At 52.8% G+C, this 19,637-nt stretch overlaps 2 protein-coding genes across 2 annotated transcripts in view; one reads left to right on the top strand and one right to left on the bottom strand.

The window, feature by feature from the left end:
- Positions 1 to 3,729: 3,729 nt before the first annotated feature.
- On the bottom strand, positions 3,730 to 15,246 carry SNRNP40 (small nuclear ribonucleoprotein U5 subunit 40). The gene is made up of 9 exons (XM_009288309.2): positions 15,114 to 15,246; positions 14,454 to 14,547; positions 13,676 to 13,841; positions 13,057 to 13,179; positions 11,776 to 11,896; positions 10,921 to 11,003; positions 10,435 to 10,496; positions 5,945 to 6,048; positions 3,730 to 4,175 (listed from the first exon to the last, which is right to left on the bottom strand). The coding sequence occupies exons 1-9, from the start codon at positions 15,205 to 15,207 to the stop codon at positions 4,126 to 4,128; spliced, it is 897 nt and encodes a 298-aa protein (XP_009286584.2). The 5' UTR covers positions 15,208 to 15,246; the 3' UTR covers positions 3,730 to 4,125.
- Positions 15,247 to 16,449: 1,203 nt separating this feature from the next.
- The window catches only part of ZCCHC17 (zinc finger CCHC-type containing 17), a 16,864-nt gene continuing 13,676 nt past the window's right edge, over positions 16,450 to 19,637 (top strand). Inside the window, exons 1-3 of the mRNA XM_009288296.2 lie at positions 16,450 to 16,605; positions 17,024 to 17,081; positions 18,562 to 18,662. Coding sequence (XP_009286571.1) covers positions 16,564 to 16,605; positions 17,024 to 17,081; positions 18,562 to 18,662 — 201 coding nt within the window. The 5' untranslated portion in view covers positions 16,450 to 16,563. The remainder of the gene's footprint in view (positions 16,606 to 17,023; positions 17,082 to 18,561; positions 18,663 to 19,637) is intronic.

Below are 19,637 nucleotides of genomic sequence, written 5' to 3'. Positions count from 1 at the left end.
TGCGGGGGTGCGTGGGTACATGGGGGTGCATGTGTGTGGGTGTGGGTGTGCCTGTGCACGTGCATGTGGCTGTGAGTGTGCATGCGTGTGTGCATGCGTGCATGCGTGTGTGCATGTTTGCACCTGTGTGCATGTAGCTGCGCGCATGTGAGTGCATTTGTGTGAGCATGTGTATGCATGTGTGTATGTGCATGCGTGTGTGTGCACGCATGTGTATGTGTATGTACGTGCACAAACGCGCACGTGTACATGCATGTGCGTGCACGCGTGTGCATGGGCTTGTGCATGCGTGTGCTTGTGTGTGCCTGTACGTACATGTATGTACAAGCCTTGCAGTACTCACTTTGCACAGCAAGGATTTGTCATGGTCCTGTGCCAGCCAGCCCCGCAGCGGGCGCCAGCTCCCCGTGGCGGGCGCCAGCCCCCCATGGTGGGTGCCCGGCTCTCCCGGCAGCCTCCACGGCCCAGCAGCAAGCGCAGGGGAAGGCTGGGCCTGAGGGAAGGCGGCACGGGGCCGGCTGTGCTCACCGATGCCCAGTGAGGCTCTGCAGAGCATTAAACCTGCTCAGCTCCAAGCACCACCCCACAGCAAATTACATTATATCCACAAATTGTCCCGACGGTGCCGTAGTTACGATCCACTGAACACGTGTCCCGTGAGGAGCAGGTAGGTGCCTCTCCTAAAACAACTTTCAGGCTCTCCCCAGGGGCTGGGACGTCGGCGCATGGTCCAACCCATCACCAACGCAGGCGGGTGGGCATCGATCCGGCCCTAATTGTGGACGGTAATTGGCAGCGGTAACTCAGAGCTGCGACCGCCCACGTCTCCCTCCTCACCCTCCGTTGCCATCCAATGTTTCTTTGGTCCGCAGGTTCCCCGGTGCTGGGGAACAGAGATTTATCTCGCAGCACGGGGACGGGCGCAAGGACCTGCCTGGGAAGCTGGGCTGAGCACTCACTGCTGCGGCGAGTTTGCTAGTGCTCGGGTGGCAGCGGTGCATGCAGCAGGGAGATGCCCTCAAAGCAAACCGGCCGCCTGCCCCGGCGCCTGGCTCGATCTGCCCGGCTGCTCCCTCGGGGCCGGGGGATTTAGCGTTAAACCGGATCATTTCCCCCATCTGGGTCACAGCTCCACAGACGACCGTGCCGACGCGATGGAGGGGTGTCTGGGGGCAGAGGGTGTGACACCCGCTTGCCCCTGGGTGGGCTGCGGATCCATCCAGCCCCCACTGCCCGATGCTGGGAGCTGCCAGCTGCTGAGCATCCTGCATGGGACACCCAGGCTCTGCTGGAGCCCCGGGCGCAGCAACCGCTGCCCAACAAAACCCTCCAGGACTCGGGGCAGGGGGAGAGAGACGCCGCTCCCTCGCTTCCCTGCAGGTTTCTGGGTTGGGAATTAGGAAAAGAAACCAATCCTTTTTTCCTTCTTTCAAACAAGCAAGATTCAGTAAACTGCAGGGTTATCATCCTGGCACCGCTGGCTCAGCCCCAGGAGTCTCTCTTCCCTCTGACGCTTGGGCATATATTCAAATAAAACCATAAACCCCTGAGGATTGTAACAGGGTCTAATTAAGCACTAAATCCATGTGCTGGCACCCTCCTTGCCCGGCAGCCCTCGCTGAGGGGACAGAGACGCGGTGTCGGTCCCCAGGCGCAGGGCTCCTGCTCCCGTGGGTCCGGGGAGGTTGGTCCTGAATCACGGTGCTCCCGGCTGGAGTCCCAGCTCTCATTTACATGCGTTTCAGGGCACGTTATTTAATACTCTGCAGAGTTAAAAATAAATCTTCCCCCTGCCTCCAGCTCTCTCTGCCCGCCTCTTCAGCTGAAGGGTGATTTCTTTGCGTTCAGACACATTCATTCACCGTGTTTCAGCTGAAGGGTGATTTCTTTGCGTTCACATTCATTCACCGTGATCTGGAGATGGGTCTTCCCGTGTCTGCACCATCACCTCCCCGACGCCTGGCTCCAGCCGTGCACGGTTCCCCCCACGGGGACAGACGGCCATCGAGGGCAGCGGCACAGGGATGACCACGGAGTCCCGGGCCTGCAGCAGCCATTCCTGCCGGCTCCTGCCTGCCATTCCCGCTGGGCATCGGGGGAATGACAGGAGGTGGACATTGGCAGCTGACAGGGACCAGACCCGCTCCGGTGAAGCTGATCTTCCCTGGATTTGAACCTGGAGCTCTGCTGAGTCTGAGCATTCAGACCTGATGCTCGAATCCATCAACCCCTGGATGAAGAGGGTCAGTGAAGGAGGCACAGTTGGGGTCAATGGTTTCCCGACAGTTAAACCCACCTGTACTCTCCAGCCCACCCCATCTGCACCCAAAGTCACTTTGACTGCGATGATTTAGGAACCAGGAGCTGAGACCAGCTCTGCTCCAGCCTCAAGGGCTTCAAGAGAAACACTGCGGTGAGCGAGGTCCCGCAGCCCCGAGGGATGGGGCAGCCTGCAGCCACCTGCTGACAGAGGGACGCGGCGCCAGGACAGGAACCATCCCAGGTGACGGGGACCAGGGACAGTGCCACACACCCCACGCCCAGCAGACATCACCTTGCCTCCGGGGGAACATGCGGCCACATTTCCCTGCCTCCTTAAAAGCTGACGGGTCTGTTTTGGCCCCAAGTGTGCCATCCTCCAGCTCTTCTCTTCTGCCCACAGCAGAAAAGCAGGGCAAGACGTGCTCTCAAAGCGACCCTGCGCTTCTTTCCTTTTCACTGCACAAACTGTTCCAATTTCCCAGCTCTTAAATACCCGGCGGCTGCAAGCAGATTCCTCCTGGTCAAACGCTGGCCAAAAGACTGCGTGGGACAGTCCTACGGCACGGCACTGCTGGGGCGCAAGCATCGCGTGTCCACGCTCCATCGTCCCAGCTGAACTGCAGCCCCCAGCGGGATGGGGCAGAAAGGCAGCGAGAGGTGAGAAACGCCTGATACAACCTGAGCCAAGGCAGCAAATGGGGGGAAAACAATGGGGGAAAACAAGGATGAAAGCTGAGGTGGACACATTCAGAAGAGAAATGCAGCACGTACTCTTCATGGCAAGTTAATTAACATCAGACAACGACCTGTGGCATGGGGAACCCCCCTTGTGTGTTCTCACAAAGACCAGCCGAGGCTCAGCCCTGAGTCAAGGGCTCAAGGCCGGTTTCAGCCCTGGCAAAAAAAAAATCAGGGCAGACCATTGCCTTCTGGCCTAGGGGCTGGGGCGCAGCAAGCAGTCAGCCACGCAGGGGGCCCGTGGCTGTAGGGCAAGATCTGGCAGAAGCTGAGGTCCCCCCTCCCGAAACTGAGGCAGGGTGCAGGCACCCTTGCGTTCTCCCAGCAGTCAGCCACGGGTACGTGGGGTACGGATCTAACCTGCTCGAGGACCTGCCACCATCTCCTACCACCCTCCTGCCAGCCTGCTTAGGGAGAGGGGACATGCAGCCAGTCCGGTTCCCCCACTGCTGAGCACCGAATACACTGTGCCTGTCACAGAAAACTCACTCCCTTTACATTTATTTATAGCAGGAGGCTGGATTTTACTCAAAACATGAAAATAGGATTCAGCTGTAGCCCAATAATTATTTCGAGTGTGGTCATTTTTATTGCCATGAATAAAAAATAAAGCTGCTCTTCTGAAGTTAACGTCTATGGTTTCCCCGGGTTATATATGAGTGAGGGCCTTGATTTAGTATTGTACAATAGAAAAGTAAAACAGAACAATAAATCCCATCCACACAGTTCTTGTAAAAAGCTATCTATTTCAGTTTTGACCGTACAAAAAAAAACCAGAAGAAACTGGACAGGGAATATACAAGCCACATATGGAATTTAAACAAATTTTACCAATTTCAAGTGATCTGGGAAAGGGTTTAATAGTCGGTGGTACAGCCAAAATGAAAATCTTTTCAATTCCAAATTTTCCTTCCTCCCCAAAGAAGGTGGGATGGAAAAAAAGCTGTACAGCGAGACCACGCAGACACTGCAGCCCGCGAGAGGCCGGCTCGTCTCATCAAGCTGCTTCAACATTTTCCCAGCGCCACAAGCGTGAGGGGGGTTGGCACCGGTGAGAAGAAAGTCAATCCGACTCTGTAAACCAAGGAGCGCGAGGGCACGAATCCCACCATCTCCTCGTCGGCTTCACTGGATCTCCCCCATATACAATCTTTTGTCGCTGGATGCGGAGAGTACTGAGGGAGAGAGAGAGGGGAAGGGAGGAACACGAAAATTAAACACAACGGTTTGAGACCTCCACTAACAACACACCATTTGAATTGAACTATTCATTTCGCTTGCTGTAAGTGATCTAGAAAGCCAAATTTCATTTGCTCCCCAAAAACACTTTATGGAACTACTACTCTGACACCTAATCACACACTGTGCGTCGTGGCTGCCATTCCCCTGTCCCAAGGCAGGCATAACGGCGTACTGCCTGTAATGTCTGAGCATTAAAATGGTAAAGAGAGGCGTATAAACACGCTGTTATCACTCTCAAGCACCCTGAACCATTATTTTCATTGCAAAGAGCGTTCAGATTGCAAACCGGGCACTGCCGTCAGGACTGCATGCCGCTAGAGGGCACAGGCTGGCCAGGAAAACCTCGCCGGGACGTTATTTTATCAGAACAGGCAAAATGCAGCTGGCACCCAACTACAACACGCCACTGAACCGCCTTAACTCAGAAAAGGCTCTTCAGGGGATTCAAGACACAAGCATCGAAAGAATGACCCAGAAGCGCTGCTCCTGACACTGACAACGGTTTCATTTGAGTCCAGGAGAGATTTGGGGGATTTCTACATGAACTCGCAGACTGGTGTCTGTCATCTTGCCGCATTTTGGCTCCCCGTGCACCCTCCCATGCAGACGAGTATCTTGGAGCGGGTGCAGCGATTTACAAGATTAACGTTCCCAGACGTTAATAGAAATCAATTGCATAACTCGCATGCGACGCCTGGATAGGTTTTTAATTTTTATTTTAAGCTGAGTGACTGATTCACAAAGAGGAGCTCAGCAGAATACAACTGCAAACAATCCGCTCCAAACCAAAGAGGAGAGATCGCTCCGCTCTTCCAGCACAGTCTCCCATCTGAAGACAGGGCAATGAATAACCAAGGAACAAACCCGTAACTCACTGCCCTGCTGCAGAGACTATCATCCTTGGCACAACCAAGCTCTTGGCTTCACTTCGGGGTTGACCCTCGTCAATTTTTGGCTGGAGCAATGTGGTGACCTGGCCGATGGTGCAAGTGCTTCCACAGAAACAAACAGCACCCTACGGTCCTGCCTGGGCCGCACACCGCGCCGAGAAACTGATGCGAAACCTGGTCTCAGCTAATGCACGGTGGTTAAAATGGTTCTGAAAAAGCCACCAGCTCTGATACGTGGCAGCATGTGCAGGACATCTCTAGAACAGGGACAAAACCCGCTGCACAAAGAGCCTTGTTTGCTTCCTACAGCTTTTGGGTAAGTTAGAGACCGCAGGCTGGAGACATGATCCCAGGTTACTACAACTCCTTACGTCATCACCAAATGTATGGCTGTATCCCTGGTGTCCAAACACCAGGTACCCCAAAACCTTTTTCCACGTCCCTTGGGAAGTCTGGACAAGGCCTAGGCAGCGGCAGCCAAGCCACTCACAGGCCACCCACAGGTGCCACCAACAGCCCAGACCACCGCAGGACCGCAGCCGCACTGCTGCTGTACAGGTGCCCCCACCCAGGTCTCTCCCTGGGCAGGACACAGAAGCAGAGCCCCCGCGCTCAGCCCAGGACCCCAGGGCACACCCAGCCCAACTCCCGTCTGCAGGAGAGGAGCAGGCAGGAGTCTGCTAGCCCTAAATTTGTCTCTGATACTTGGGGCTCTGGGCCACAGGCAATTTTGGGGCTGTTGTCCAGAGGATCAGCAGTTCAGCCAGCCCTGAAGCTATTTCCCCAGATGACTTGAAGTGGGGAGGACTTACTAATGGGTTCCTCCGGATGGAAAGCCAGTTCGTTCACCGACCCGGCGTGGCCTGGCAGCTTGTACAAAATCCTCCTGGATGTGGTGTCCCACACGTAGACAAACCTACAAGAGAGTCATTATGAGTGCAGGCATTTGAGAGAAAGCAGCTGCCCCCCACACCAACGGCTTCTTCCTGCAGCGGTTCACCACCGGGCTGAAATAGATGCAGCTCTTAATGTGGATAAACAAGGAGCTTCTCAGGAGCAAAACGCTGCACTGCCAAATCCAGAAGAGCAGAGCTCTGAGCAGCTAGGAGCTAACGTGTCAACTTGGTGTTAAAAGCCTCACCACCGTCATGGCACGGCAGCCCCATCTCACCCCTCAGGGCACGGAGAAAGGATCTGAAAGCGTGAGGCTGTAGAGACCCTCAATATAGCGGGAACACAGTGGGCTGAGGGAGAAAATTAGCGTTGGGAGGAGGGTTCTCACCCTCACAAATACCTGCCTGCAAGCCTGGCAGTCACCCTCGGTTCAAGATGGCAGCCAAGCCAAGTGAGGAGGAGCTTGGGTGCTCCCCCAGCCCCTGCTACAGTGTAATCCCTCACAGCCACAGCTTTATATAGGGATTTCATAGAATCATGGAATCATAGAATAGTTTGGGTTGGAAGGGACCTCTAAAGGTCATCTAGTCCAACCCCCCTGCTGTGGGCAGGGACATCTTCAACTAGATCAGGTTGCTCAGAGCCCCGTCCAACCTGGCCTTGAATGTTTCCAGGGATGGGGCATCCACCACCTCTCTGGGCAACCTGGGCCAGTGCTTCACCACCCTCAGCATCAAAAATTTCTCCCTTATATCTAGTCTAAATCTACCCCCCTTTAGTTTACAGCCATTCCCCCTTGTCCTGTCACAACAGGCCCTGCTAAAAAGTCTGCCACCATCTTTTTTATAAGCCCCCTGTAAGTACTGACAGGCTGCAACAAGGTCTCCCCAAAGCCTTCTCTTCTCCAGGCTGAACAACCCCAACTCTCTCAGCCTTTCTTCATAGCAGAGCTGTTCCATCCCCCTGATCTTTTTCGTGACCCTCTTCTGGACCCGCTCCAACAGGTCCGTGTCTTTCTTATGCCGAGGGCTCCAGAGCTGGACGCAGTGCTCCAGGTGGGGTCTCACCAGAGCAGAGCAGAGGGGCAGAATCCCCTCCCTCGACCTGCTGGCCACGCTGCTTTGGATGCTGCCCAGGATACGACTGGCCTTCTGGGCTGCGAGCGCACATTGCCGGCTCATGTCCAGCTTTTCATCCACCAGTACCCCCAAGTCCTTCTCGGCAGGGCTGCTCTCCATCCCTTCATCCCCCAGCCTGGATTGATACCGGGGGTTGCCCCGACCCAGGTGCAGGACCTTGCACTTGGCCTTGTTAAACCTCATGAGGTTCACACAGGCCCACTCCTCGAGCTTGTCCAGGTCCCTCTGGATGGCATCCCGTCCCTGCTGTGCCATTAAAGTCATGGTTCCCTTCCCAGCATTTATTAGGGAGCCGATCAGATTGCGCCGAGCCATTTGATTAACCTCCTGCAGGCCTCGCCGTGGGCTCCCACCGCTGCCCGAGCACGGCACCTTGGCTGAAGGGCAGCGCAGAAGCCACCGGCATCCTTCGGGCAGGAGGTCAGAAAGAAACTGCAGGCACCAGGCGCCGATCAGCTTTCAGATTACTCTTATAAATGGTCTCAGAGAGTGGGGGAAACAGTGCCTTGCTGCAAATCACACTGTACCCAAGATCACCGCTTGTCCCCCATGGGTGTTGATCGCTGCCTGCACAGTGTGGCGGCCGCATACAAGCTCCACCGGGAAGCAGAGCGGTGCTTTGACACTGGTTATGGTAAGCATCCGTAGGAGTGAGCGGGGTTTTTTAATACATCAAAACAAGAAGAGCCCTGAGCAACATCTTACAACCCAAGTAAAGTGACATTGCACCCCACCTGCGCGGGAACGCCGCGTCCCTCCCTCCCTCCCAAACACAACGGCCTCGCCATGTGAAATGGCATTTGTTACAAGGTTCACAGCGCTGAAAAAAATCGGTGGCTCGGGAAAGCTGCCAGTTCTGGATTACGCTCACTCTGCCTTCTCATCTTCCTCTTTAGGGAGGTGACTGGCAGCTAAAACGAAATCTGCCGGGGCAGAAAAGGGAAGCGGTGGGGCAGTAATTGGCCAGGTTTGGCGTGAGGGGCAGCTCTGCTGCCCGCACGCCCCAGAGGCATCACTATGGCTATTTACAGGGGACTGCAGAGGTTGAGGGCATGGGAGACAGCCCGTAAAACATGTGTAAAAGCAATCCACTGCGTTACGCTCCTCCAAAGGAAGGTCGCTGCAAATGCCACTGCGCATCCCCATGTCTCGCCCGCATGAATTCAAGCGTGCTGGGGATCAACAGCCCTTTCGTCAGCCCCGCACGCAGCCCAAGCTCTGAATGCCAAGGCTGGACCGTTTCAAGCTTATGCAATGCCACCAACAACGGGCTCCTCAGTTTCACCTGTTCCTTTCCATTTGTCAGGGCTTTGCAGACCAGACGAAGAAGATTTGCTTTTACAATCAGCCTGTCTGTTAGTTGAAATAGCAGTGAGCTTCTTTTCCCCCCAGAAAAGCACTGAATCGTTTATAACACTTGCTGGCTAAGTAGAGAGGACACTGGATACCAACACAGGGCAGATCTGCTTTGTTAGGAGCATTCATTTTCAGGCTGGTGCTATTCTTTGACTTATTTTCTTTAAACACATAAAAGGGAAAAATTCAAGCCTGCAACTTAAGTCATGAATATTACTTCAAGCGGCATTTCTTCAAGCACAACTATTTTATCTAGCAGGCAAGAATTGTATCAAATGCTTTCTCAAAGCACTCCGCTGCTGTATTTTTAATTTGGTATTGCAAAGCAGGCAAGCACTTTAAGTAGTTGATTTTACTATAACCCTTCTGAAGGGCCCAACAGCAAAAAAAAAAAAATTCAGGTAACCGTCCCTCCAACATACACACACACTCCACGCAATGCGGAGGAAGAGATTAATCCTTGGGGAACTATTTTGTACTCAGACAAATGAAACATTTGTTTAATCTCACTTTGCTTTCCCGGCAGATACTCCTTCTCAAAGAAAATTTAAAAGCTCGGAGATAGCAGAAATGTTTGAGCGGCCTTGTCTAACCTGCCCCGGGACCTGGCTGCGTGCTCTTCCCCACAAATGTCACAACAAAGTTGCTGTCAGACCACAGAGCTACAGCAGCATCTGCAGAACTAACCTAATGGCCCAAGACTCCCAGCCACACTTCGCCGCTGAACGGAGCAGCCGCAGTCTCGGCAGGCTAACACGCAGGCGTTCCTCCACCACGTGCAGACAAATGAAACATTTGTTTAATCTCACTTTGCTTTCCCGGCAGATACTCCTTCTCAAAGAAAATTTAAAAGCTCGGAGATAGCAGAAATGTTTGAGCGGCCTTGTCTAACCTGCCGCGGGACCTGGCTGCGTGCTCTTCCCCACAAATGTCACCGCCCTCCGCCGCTGAACGGGGCAGCCGCAGTCTCGGCAGGCTAACACGCAGGCGTTCCTCCACCACGTGCACCGCCGCTACTGCCCAGCAGGACTGGAAAGGAGAGTCACGTCTCAGCCACTTGCTGTGACAGCTGGCCCCACTATATCTGGACAGCGAGAGCTAAAGTTCTCCCTATCCTCTGTCAGAAACTCATTAATTTGCTGATTACTACTGCTCTATGCCCTGGACTCCAGCCTGCAGGAATTCCTGTCTCGATGTCACTGAGAGTGCGTCTGGATTTGCTCCAGCAGAGGTTGGTATCCTTCACGGTGACCTTCAGTGTCTGGCATGGACCCTCTGCTGGCTTCCTCCCTCTACCCGTTTTATTCCTCCGTTGCCTTAGTTTATAGAATATCTAATTTAAAAGTCCAATATGTGCTAATTTAGTCAGATCTTTATTTCTCCTTACTCATTAATTAAAGGAAGGATCAAGAATAATCCCTGGAACACCACTGGTGCTTCCTGCACGCCACCACGCAGCAATTTAACTGGTATTTGTGGTCCTTACCAGTCTAACTCCCACACTACACACCACTTCCCCAGACTCCCTGCTTCTAGAAGACTCTCACAGGCATCTGCCGGTACAACTGCAAGGGACCTAGTTCACCGACAACCACGCTCCCATCGTCTGCTGGTCCTAGTGTTGGATCCCGTGGTTGAACATAAGCAGTAATGCAGATCTCTAGTCAGCTTTTGACAATAATAAGAAGATTTTACAACTATACGGTGCTCCTCCACTGACACAAAGGCAATATTAAAGACATCGCTATTGTAATGAGGGCAGACTACGCTCACAGACCACCACAGAGGGTTGTCTGGGTCCTCACACCTCTACGCACAACTCTGAGTCTTCAGATCATGAGCCGACTCATTCCAGGAGGGCCTGCAAAACGATTTGGGATCGGTGGTAACAGAGGAACGCAGTGGCAACTCACCTGTCGGCCGATCCCCCTGCTATTTTACTCCCATCTGGGGACCAAGAGCACCTCAGAAGATTCTAAAATAAAAGAACACGCACAGATCTATTTGCAAAGGAAGACTTCGTTTTTCCCTTCTACTTGAATTAAAATCACCACGAGACTTTAAATATCATGAGCACCACTTTAATGATCTCCCTTCGGAAGATGTGATGGTAATTACTGATTTTATTTTATTGCTGGAAACATCCAGTGCCTTGTTATTTTACACGAAGTAGATAGTAAATGTAGAAAATACTTAATTTACAGCTAATTATAGCTGAACCGAGCAAAGAAATCTTGTTATTGTGGCTTTAATTGGAATCCCACTTTGTGCATTAATCTTTCTTTGAGTTCTTATTAAAGCCTTTCTGGTTTAAACTTGAACTTAAAAAACAATTTACAGAGAAGTTAAAAGCAGCAGCATTTTACAATCAATCACGTTTCGGTCTGCAGTAGACTCACCTTTTCAAAATTATGTACGTTCCCCTGGAAAATCTTTACACATCTCTCTTTAGGGGCAAATGGTCGCACATCCCAGATGCGAACTGCAACAGAGAGCTCACAGTAATTAGCTGAAGATGGCAGAGGCATGGGGGCAAGGTCAGCTTCTGGAAGCGTTCCTTTTCCTAAGACATGCTGCTAACGAGCAAAGACCTGGCCACGCTCCTTTTCTCTTCATGCCCGGGTTTCCCCAGAAGCAAAAGGAAACCAGAAGCTTTCCCCTGCAGAAAGCTTTGATATGAAAGGTCAAATGCAGAAATTTGTAATTACGCCAAGACCACTGCCAACAGGAGGGGAAAAATCCAAAACAACTATTACACAACCGAGCCACCACCTCCTTACATGAGCATTTGCTTTGTTCTAACGCACTCCATGATCACGCTTCTAATCAGATCAGCTTCGCCGAGCACCCCCACACGGGAGACAGGCTGTTTGGAAACCGTGCTGTCGCTCCCTGCTGCAGGGAAACAGGCAAACCGCCCCGACAAGAGCCAGACCGAGACTGTGTTCAGCTGTCTGCACAAATAACGTGTGCCGTAGCTCGTGCCCGCACTGCCCTTCGGGAGACGTGACAAACCCTTCTGACGCAGCTGCTCCCTCCCTGCAAAGGACGCGACTGCCACCGGCGTAACAACAAGAATTCAGGCTTTATCTCTGGAGCCGAACTCCCTTCAGCCCATCCCCACGTCCAGCTCTTGTTTTTCTACGTCAAACAATTCGAGCTGTTCCTTCCTAAACGCCACGCGAAGCTAGCGTAAGAGAGCAGCGTCCGACAGCTGTCTGCACAGCTGCGCTCTCACATCAGGCGGGACGTACCTGTGTTGTCCATTGCGTTGGAGAGCAGGTAGGAGCCTTCCGAACTCAGACTGAGGCCTGTCACCGAGTCCGCGTGTCCTCTCATCGTGTAAGTGAGCTTGTTCTGGCGAAGGTCCCACACCTTTCAGACACAACATTGCAGTTTAATGAAAAGACAGCCAAGACTGTCGGAACTGCTGTTTCCAAAGCGTTTCACACTGGTAGTGATCAGTCAGCTGATGACATCAGACTTCAGTTTTGGGGGTGGGGTCTGACTGGCTAAAATATAAGGCTAGAATTTTATATGTCTTGTAGGGAAAATGGAATTTGCCCCTTAGAAGAATCATAGAATCATAGAATCATAGAATCATTGAGGTTGGAAAAGACCTCTAAGATCATCGAGTCCAACCGTCAACCCAACACCACCATGCCCACTAAACCATGTCCCTAAGTGCCTCATCTACACGTCTTTTAAATACTTCTTACCAAATGCGTCCAACAACCAAGGCGTTAAACGTCAGCAGCCCCACGCGTGCAGGAATCCCTCTCTGCCTGCCTGTAGCTCCCCCAGCTCCCAAAGCCCACTGACTGCTGGCACAGAGCAGCGGTTGTCCAGTCCCCAGGATTTCATGCTGCTCTTTCCCAAAGAGTTACTGCCTTTCAGGGGGCAGTCGGAACAGATCTTATGTCAGCGCTACACTTAGCAATGGCCCTCTGACAAGCACGTCCCCCGCGCCGAGGTAAGGCTGGAGCCCGAGGCTAAAAGGACAGTAAGACAGACTGAACCGTACAGCTATCGGGATAATCTCAGTTACCAGCTGAATGAAACATTGAGCTCGCTCTTAAATAAGAACTTTCCACACTAGCAGGTGATAAAGTAAGTTGCAAACTGGAGCAGAGGGCAGAGAGCGCGGACGTGTCACCACATTTTCTTTAGTTTACCTCATATACGGCCCTAGAGCCTCCGGGACGGGTACGGGCCGCCAGAAGAGCCAGCAGACCGTATCGGCTCCTGCGGGTGACAGCAATGCCGGGACGCCTGACCAGGAATGCCAGGGCTGCCCAGGCCGTCACATGGCAAACAGCCCTGGCGCAACTCCCTCAGAGTTTATTGGCCCTATATCAACAGCGAGGTCAGACACAGCAGGGCTGCGCCGTTCTTGTGGCAGTAAAATTAACCAACAGGCTTCCACATTTGTCCTTGACCGAGGCGGTGCCCTCGCACACTGCCACAAGCAAGATGCGAGGGGATGGAAAAGGTGTGCACGGTCAGAAAGGCACACGAGGACACGGGCGTCCTACCTTAATATCGTTGTCGATGCCTCCGGATATGATCTGATCACTGGTGTCATTGAAAGTTACAGCCAAGACCTGGTACGTGTTCTGAAACGTCTGGACAGCAGCTTTTTTCCTGATATCCCACAGCTGAAAAGACACGGCAGTTGTAAAAGTTGCACAGAAATGTTTATGATAAAATTACAGGAGGTTGCACGGATACTTGGCAGAGACTCAGAACACTCTCCTGAAACCCCCTCTTTTAGATCTCAGGCGATCTCTATAAAAACCACGATGAAAGTCTGGTGTGGTTGGGGCACAGGAGTGCGGGGGAGGGAAGAAGGGGCTAGCGTGCGAGATTTCATTAACAGCTTGCCGTTCTCGTGCTTTGGTAATGCAGCTCAGCGGAAAAAGTACAACTGAGCAGATGAATCTTCTTAATCCCCCCCCCAGAATTACAGAAAAAGAGGAGCAGTCAAATTTTACCTCACATTTTTTATTTCTGAAATCAAAGTTATTACATAACGAGATGATAAGAGTAACGAAAGGCTGAATTCAGCCCACTTAAATGGGAAGACCCCAAAAATTCTTTCAGAGATCCTATCTTACTTTCATTCCAGACTACCTCCTTGCACAATATACTGACCTTCACTGTCCCATCGTCACTGCCTGTACAGACGAGCTGGGGTCCTCGCCTGGCTGGGTAACAGGAGTTAACGAACGAGGTATGGCCCTTCAGTCTCTTCACTCTCTCTCCAGTCTCACTGTCCCACACAGCCACCGTTTTGTCTGTGGATGCTGAGAAGAGCATGCTGCGGAGAAGAATCGCCGTGAGGTTCTCCATTTCGGAAACATTTCTCCCCTCCCACCCTTTTTTACTCTCAAGTTCTGTGATCAAAGCTGGAAATATGCCATGGAGAAGAATCTCCCCCATATGCCAAGACAAAGGTGGCTTTTCAGAGGAGGCTGACTGACAGCGGGGCAGCTACACTGGAGGCACTCCCATTAACTCCCATTTCTAGATACACATAAATTGGTTTTCCGCCTCCTCAAACACTATCCGGGATGAACACAGCAAGGAAAGCTCAGTGGCAATCGCTCAGGTGCAACAGCGGAACGGCCTTTTAAATTAACAAGTATCTCACTTGGTTTCTTTCCCTCCCCAACGTCTCCCAGGTGACCGACACCAACTTTCCTGTTCCTCAAGACTGAAATCAAGGGCACTGGCGGGTCACAGGTGACTCCAGATCCTTTGCTCGAGCAGGCACTGCTCCTTATCTGGGAAAGCCACACTGCAAGCATCCGCCGCACGTGGACCGAGCAGGGGCAACGACGGGGCGCTCTGAGGGACTCCGGCCAGCAGAAAGCATCTTCCTTCAGACAGAGCCGGGCCCGAGGCCAAAAGCCACCCGCACGCCGCTTACCTGCCGTCTGTGTTATAGTGCAGCTCCATAACCGCCCCGCTGTGCCCCTTCAGGGTGGCGTAGTTATCGCAGTCCCCGTAGACGTTCCACAGCACTGGGGGGAAAGGAAGGGAGAGGTTAAGTACAGGAAACACGCAAACACCTCCCTGCTGCGGCTGGAGCCGTCCTCCGGGAATTCAGCAAAACGATCTATGCACCATCGCCGCTATCGTCTCCAATCCGGGATGACGCGTAGCAATAAAGAAGCACCGTGTGAGCCCTGGAAGGACAGGCAGCTGATTTGAGCTGGTCTATGGCTTTGGATCAAGCTGAATTTCTTAAGGAGAGCTATAACCTTCACCTCAGCCACCCAAAGCATTAAAGATTGCATTTCTGCAGAGTGCTGCAGTCAAACGCAGGCCGACGGTATCCTGTGCGAGGGACCTGGGCACAACAGGGCTGTGACCGGCCGGGCGCGTCACCAGCCCCATCTGCGGAGGGGCCTACGCCAACTGGACGGTGACCTGCCGGAGGAGCTGGAAGAAGTTTCCTGCACCCCCTCCTGGCGAAGCACTTCACGCTCAGGGCTGAGATAAAACCCCACCACGGCACGATGGCCTGAAATCGCACGAGCCCCAGCCCCGCGCAGCACTGGCTGGGACCGTGGTGCCCGGTACTCACGGATGAGCCTGTCGAAGCCGGCGGAGGCGAGGGTGTTGCCGTTGGGGTGGAACTTGCAGCAGTACACCTCTCCTTCGTGCCCCGAGAGCAGCATGATGGGGGCCTGCAGGGAGGAGCAGCGTGGCGGGCCCTGCGGGAGGCAACGGGGCAGCCGGGTGAGAGGATGCCACGGCGGGGAGCAAGGGGCACCGAGCCGGTGTGAGCCGGTGTGAGCCGGTGTGAGCCGGTGTGAGCCGGTGTGAGCCGGTGTGAGCCGGTGTGAGCCGGTGTGAGCCGGTGTGAGCCGGTGTGAGCCGGTGTGAGCCGGTGTGAGCCGGTGTGAGCCGGTGTGAGCCGGTGTGAGCCGGTGTGAGCCGGTGTGAGCCGGTGTGAGCCGGTGTGAGCCGGTGTGAGCCGGTGTGAGCCGGTGTGAGCCGGTGTGAGCCGGTGTGAGCCGGTGTGAGCCGGTGTGAGCCGGTGTGAGCCGGTGTGAGCCGGTGTGAGCCGGTGTGAGCCGGTGTGAGCCGGTGTGAGCCGGTGTGAGCCGGTGTGAGCCGGTGTGAGCCGGTGTGAGCCGGTGTGAGCCGGTGTGAGCCGGTGTGAGCCGGTGTGAGCCGGTGTGAGCCGGTGTGAGCCGGTGTGAGCCGGTGTGAGCCGGTGTGAGCCGGTGTGAGCCGGTGTGAGCCGGTGTGAGCCGGTGTGAGCCGGTGTGAGCCGGTGTGAGCCGGTGTGAGCCGGTGTGAGCCGGTGTGAGCCGGTGTGAGCCGGTGTGAGCCGGTGTGAGCCGGTGTGAGCCGGTGTGAGCCGGTGTGAGCCGGTGTGAGCCGGTGTGAGCCGGTGTGAGCCGGTGTGAGCCGGTGTGAGCCGGTGTGAGCCGGTGTGAGCCGGTGTGAGCCGGTGTGAGCCGGTGTGAGCCGGTGTGAGCCGGTGTGAGCCGGTGTGAGCCGGTGTGAGCCGGTGTGAGCCGGTGTGAGCCGGTGTGAGCCGGTGTGAGCCGGTGTGAGCCGGTGTGAGCCGGTGTGAGCCGGTGTGAGCCGGTGTGAGCCGGTGTGAGCCGGTGTGAGCCGGTGTGAGCCGGTGTGAGCCGGTGTGAGCCGGTGTGAGCCGGTGTGAGCCGGTGTGAGCCGGTGTGAGCCGGTGTGAGCCGGTGTGAGCCGGTGTGAGCCGGTGTGAGCCGGTGTGAGCCGGTGTGAGCCGGTGTGAGCCGGTGTGAGCCGGTGTGAGCCGGTGTGAGCCGGTGTGAGCCGGTGTGAGCCCCGTCGGGGCGCTCGGGGGTCGGCGGCGGGTTGCGGCCTAAGTCAAGATGGAATAACCACTGTTGCCTGCTAATAGCGCTGTCCGCCGGCGGTCTCACGCGTTAATTAAATGTTTCTTTTTCAAGGCCTCTCTCCGAGCTCGGGTGGTGAATGTGCAGTAGCCCGGGGCGAATTCAGCTGGCGGCGGCGGGACCGTCGGAGCGAGGCCTGCGGCCATGGGGGGGCTGCCCCGGCTCTACGCCCTCTCCCAGGGAGAGGTGCGCGACGCTGCCGCCCGCGGCCCTGACCCCGGGAGGCCTTAGGGCCTGCGGCGTGCTTCCTTGCCTCTTTATTGTGTGTAAAGCACCGCTTAGTTCAGCGGCAGTTTGGGTAGCCGCCGGTTCTGTGACACGTATATACGCACCTGTCTATATGTGTCCGTGTGTTTATGTGCGTACGTACAGGTGTATGTGCACGTACCTGTGAGACGCTGACCTGAGTAACGTGGGGGTGGTTGGCTGACCACACCTGCTGCAGAGCTACCGAGCGCTGCCGTGTCTAACCTGCCTGAAAATCTAAAACTGAAAGAAAGCAGGAGAACCGTGTAGGCTTTTTGTGCATGTTCTAATCTGTGGTTTGAAAACGGGTGCTTTGTGAAGGGTTTTCCTTTAGGTGTTGTGTTGATTTTCTTCACAGGTTGCTACGGTGACAGAATATGGGGCATTTATAAAAATTCCAGGCTGCAGGAAACAAGGTTTGTTTCTCTTACTTTGTTCAGACGTAGCTTCATGTTGGCGTGTTCGAGCCAGGCAGTCGTCCTCAGAATTAAAGGCTTGCTAGCTTTTAAGAAAAGCTTAGAAAAGTGTTTGTTTGGGGTTTTTCTTCTAAATTAAGAAGAAAGTGAGGGTCTCGGAAAGTATTTAGAATATGATGGTATGTTTGCGTGAATAGCAAAAAGACTCGGAGGGCTTTTTGGCAACTTCAGGATATTTTAGAGAATCATTTTAAGGTACTGGACAAACTATAGAGACTTTCTACAATTAGATAGTTTGCCCAACTTATTTCTTTTATGGCCAATACAAATGAGTTAAGTAAAAAAGACTGAAGTGAAGCTCAAGTAAAAAACAAACTGGAAAAGCTGAGTTAACGCTCCGTCTGCGTTTGTGGGTGGGAAACCTGCAGAGTCAAACAAACGCGTTTTACAAAAGCAGCAGCTTACGGCGGATCTTCTGTCAGATGCTGGTAGGCCCACAAAGAACCCCTTCTCCACTCCCCTCTTGAAGTGCCCGGGCACTCTGGTGCCAGTTCTAACAAAAGGTTTTGGACAGAAGTGTGGCTGCTGGAAGAAGTCGCTTTGAGACGCAAACGGGCCCTGAAATACGAGCTTGCACAGCAAGGTGTGTTTCCGTATTTGTCCTCCCTTGCGTAACCCTGTAGCCCACATGTCACTCGTGCAAATTAAAAGTACAATTTCGGGGCTGTGTGACCTTGCAAGCGCAGGAGATCAGGGCAGCCTTGGTGTTTCATGCTTTTGACTTTGCCAGCAAAGTATTGTGTTGCTGATGCGTGAAACGGGCTCTTTATTCTCCGGTGCTTGGGGTGCCTCAGAGGCCAGGCAGGAAGGGAGAGGTGTTAGTGCCTGCTGCAGTTTTCCATACGGGCGCCTGGTATTTTGAGTGCAGAGACATTGCTTCGGGGGCCTGCTTCTCTGAGTTAATTTGGAGCGGATCTTGATGAGCTTTTATATGTTTGGTTGATGCAACTAGTTGATTCTCACCTGCAGAATGTACTGGGGGAAAGAAATGGGTAGTTTTGCTTAGGGCAACTGCTGAGTATGTTCCCTCTCTCCCAGAGCAGCGATCTCCAAATGTTTTTGATTGTGCACCCCCAGTGCACGATCAGTTAAAATCAGTTAACCCTATCAGTTAAAAAATTTTGAGCACCCCCCCAATATACGTATATTTATTTATAAATTATATACATGTACTAATGTGCATTATAAAACATACTCAAAAATAGAAATCAAAAAGGGATGAGCTAAAGATGAAATAAGCACTATTTTTATTATTACTATTTTATCTATTAATGGTACAAAAATATTTTTTTCCCCCACCCCAAAGGATTGTCTCGCATCCACCCCACTCTGGAGACTGCTGTCCTAGAGGGCAAAATTGAGATTCAGTGGAGACTTGTCTTTATTTTTTCCCTTTCTTCTCTTCCAAAACCACGACCAGGCCTTGTCCATAAGACTCACATGTCCTCCTGCCGCGTGGATAAACCCTCAGAGATAGTAGACGTTGGAGACAAAGTATGGGTAAAGCTTATCAGAAAAGAGGTAACGTTAATTCTTGTTTCTTTAGCGCTGTGTAGATAAAATACACTGCAAAAACACCGAGAACTTCTGCGCGCGGAGGCTGTGTGCTCCTGTCGCTTTGTCGGGGTTTGACGGGCTCTGTTTTACAGGCAGGTGATTTCTCTTTACCTCCAGGCGTGACTTGGGGCACGTCGCTTCTGTGACTTGCAACAACGCAGTTCGGAAAAAGGGAATTCTTAAAAGCTTTTGGCTTAAAAGCAACAAAATGCTTCCCTTTCTTCCCCTGCGCACCCCTTCGCAGCTTGTATCACCCTAACTGTGTGATGTGGTGGCTAAATGAGCAATTTGAGAGGATCCCAAGATAAGAGCTGACATAAAGACAGTTCATTAACTGTTTTGAGACAGGTGCGTTCTGAGAAGCAGCTGAGATTTTTGTTTGTTTTCAAGAAAATATTGGTGGCAGCGAATTATGCTCAGGAGAAAATACAGAGGCTTTTTGTTTGTTTGTTTCGAAGTAAGAGCATGATACATTTCCCCCCCTGCCCCTTTACAATCTACGTGGCTTTTTCTTCTGCAGAAGGTGTGACAATAGGCATATCGTCTGTATTTAAAGATGACTTGGAACAAAAGCTAAAGACTCTTGCTTGGTGAGCCATGGAAACAACGCGAGCTGACTGTATTTTGGTGGGATCAAGGCGGAAGCATTCAGTTCAGAGTTGCACGGGATTTGGCCATAAATGCTTTGCTTTTTTTTTTTTTTTTTTGAAAGAAGATAGTCGGGTTGATGTACAAAACAAGGACTTAATTTTGTGTGAGATAAGGGAAATAGGTTGAGAAACTTGGTCTTATTTATACAGAAAAAAGACTCTTGCTTGGTGAGCCATGGAAACGCGAGCTGACTGTATTTTGGTGGGATCAAGGCGGAAGCATTCAGTTCAGAGTTGCACGGGATTTGGCCATAAATGCTTTGTTTTTTTTTTTTTTTTTTTGAAAGAA

Source organism: Aptenodytes forsteri, unplaced genomic scaffold, assembly GCF_000699145.1.
Source record: "Aptenodytes forsteri isolate BGI_AS27 unplaced genomic scaffold, ASM69914v1 Scaffold361, whole genome shotgun sequence".
NCBI lineage: Eukaryota > Metazoa > Chordata > Aves > Sphenisciformes > Spheniscidae > Aptenodytes > Aptenodytes forsteri.
This window is presented reverse-complemented; position numbering and strand designations above follow the sequence as displayed.

Bases quoted from the DNA above. Each gene is read 5' to 3' on its own strand.
- SNRNP40 (XM_009288309.2), bottom strand. From the start codon at position 15,207: ATGCTGCTCTCGGGGCACGAAGGAGAGGTGTACTGCTGCAAGTTCCAC. The intron at 14,548-15,113 runs GTGAGTACCGGG...CTTTCCCCCCAG, and splicing joins CGGCTTCGACAGGCTCATCC to TGCTGTGGAACGTCTACGGG. The intron at 11,897-13,056 runs GTAGGACGCCCG...TGTGTCTGAAAG, and splicing joins GCATCGACAACGATATTAAG to GTGTGGGACCTTCGCCAGAA.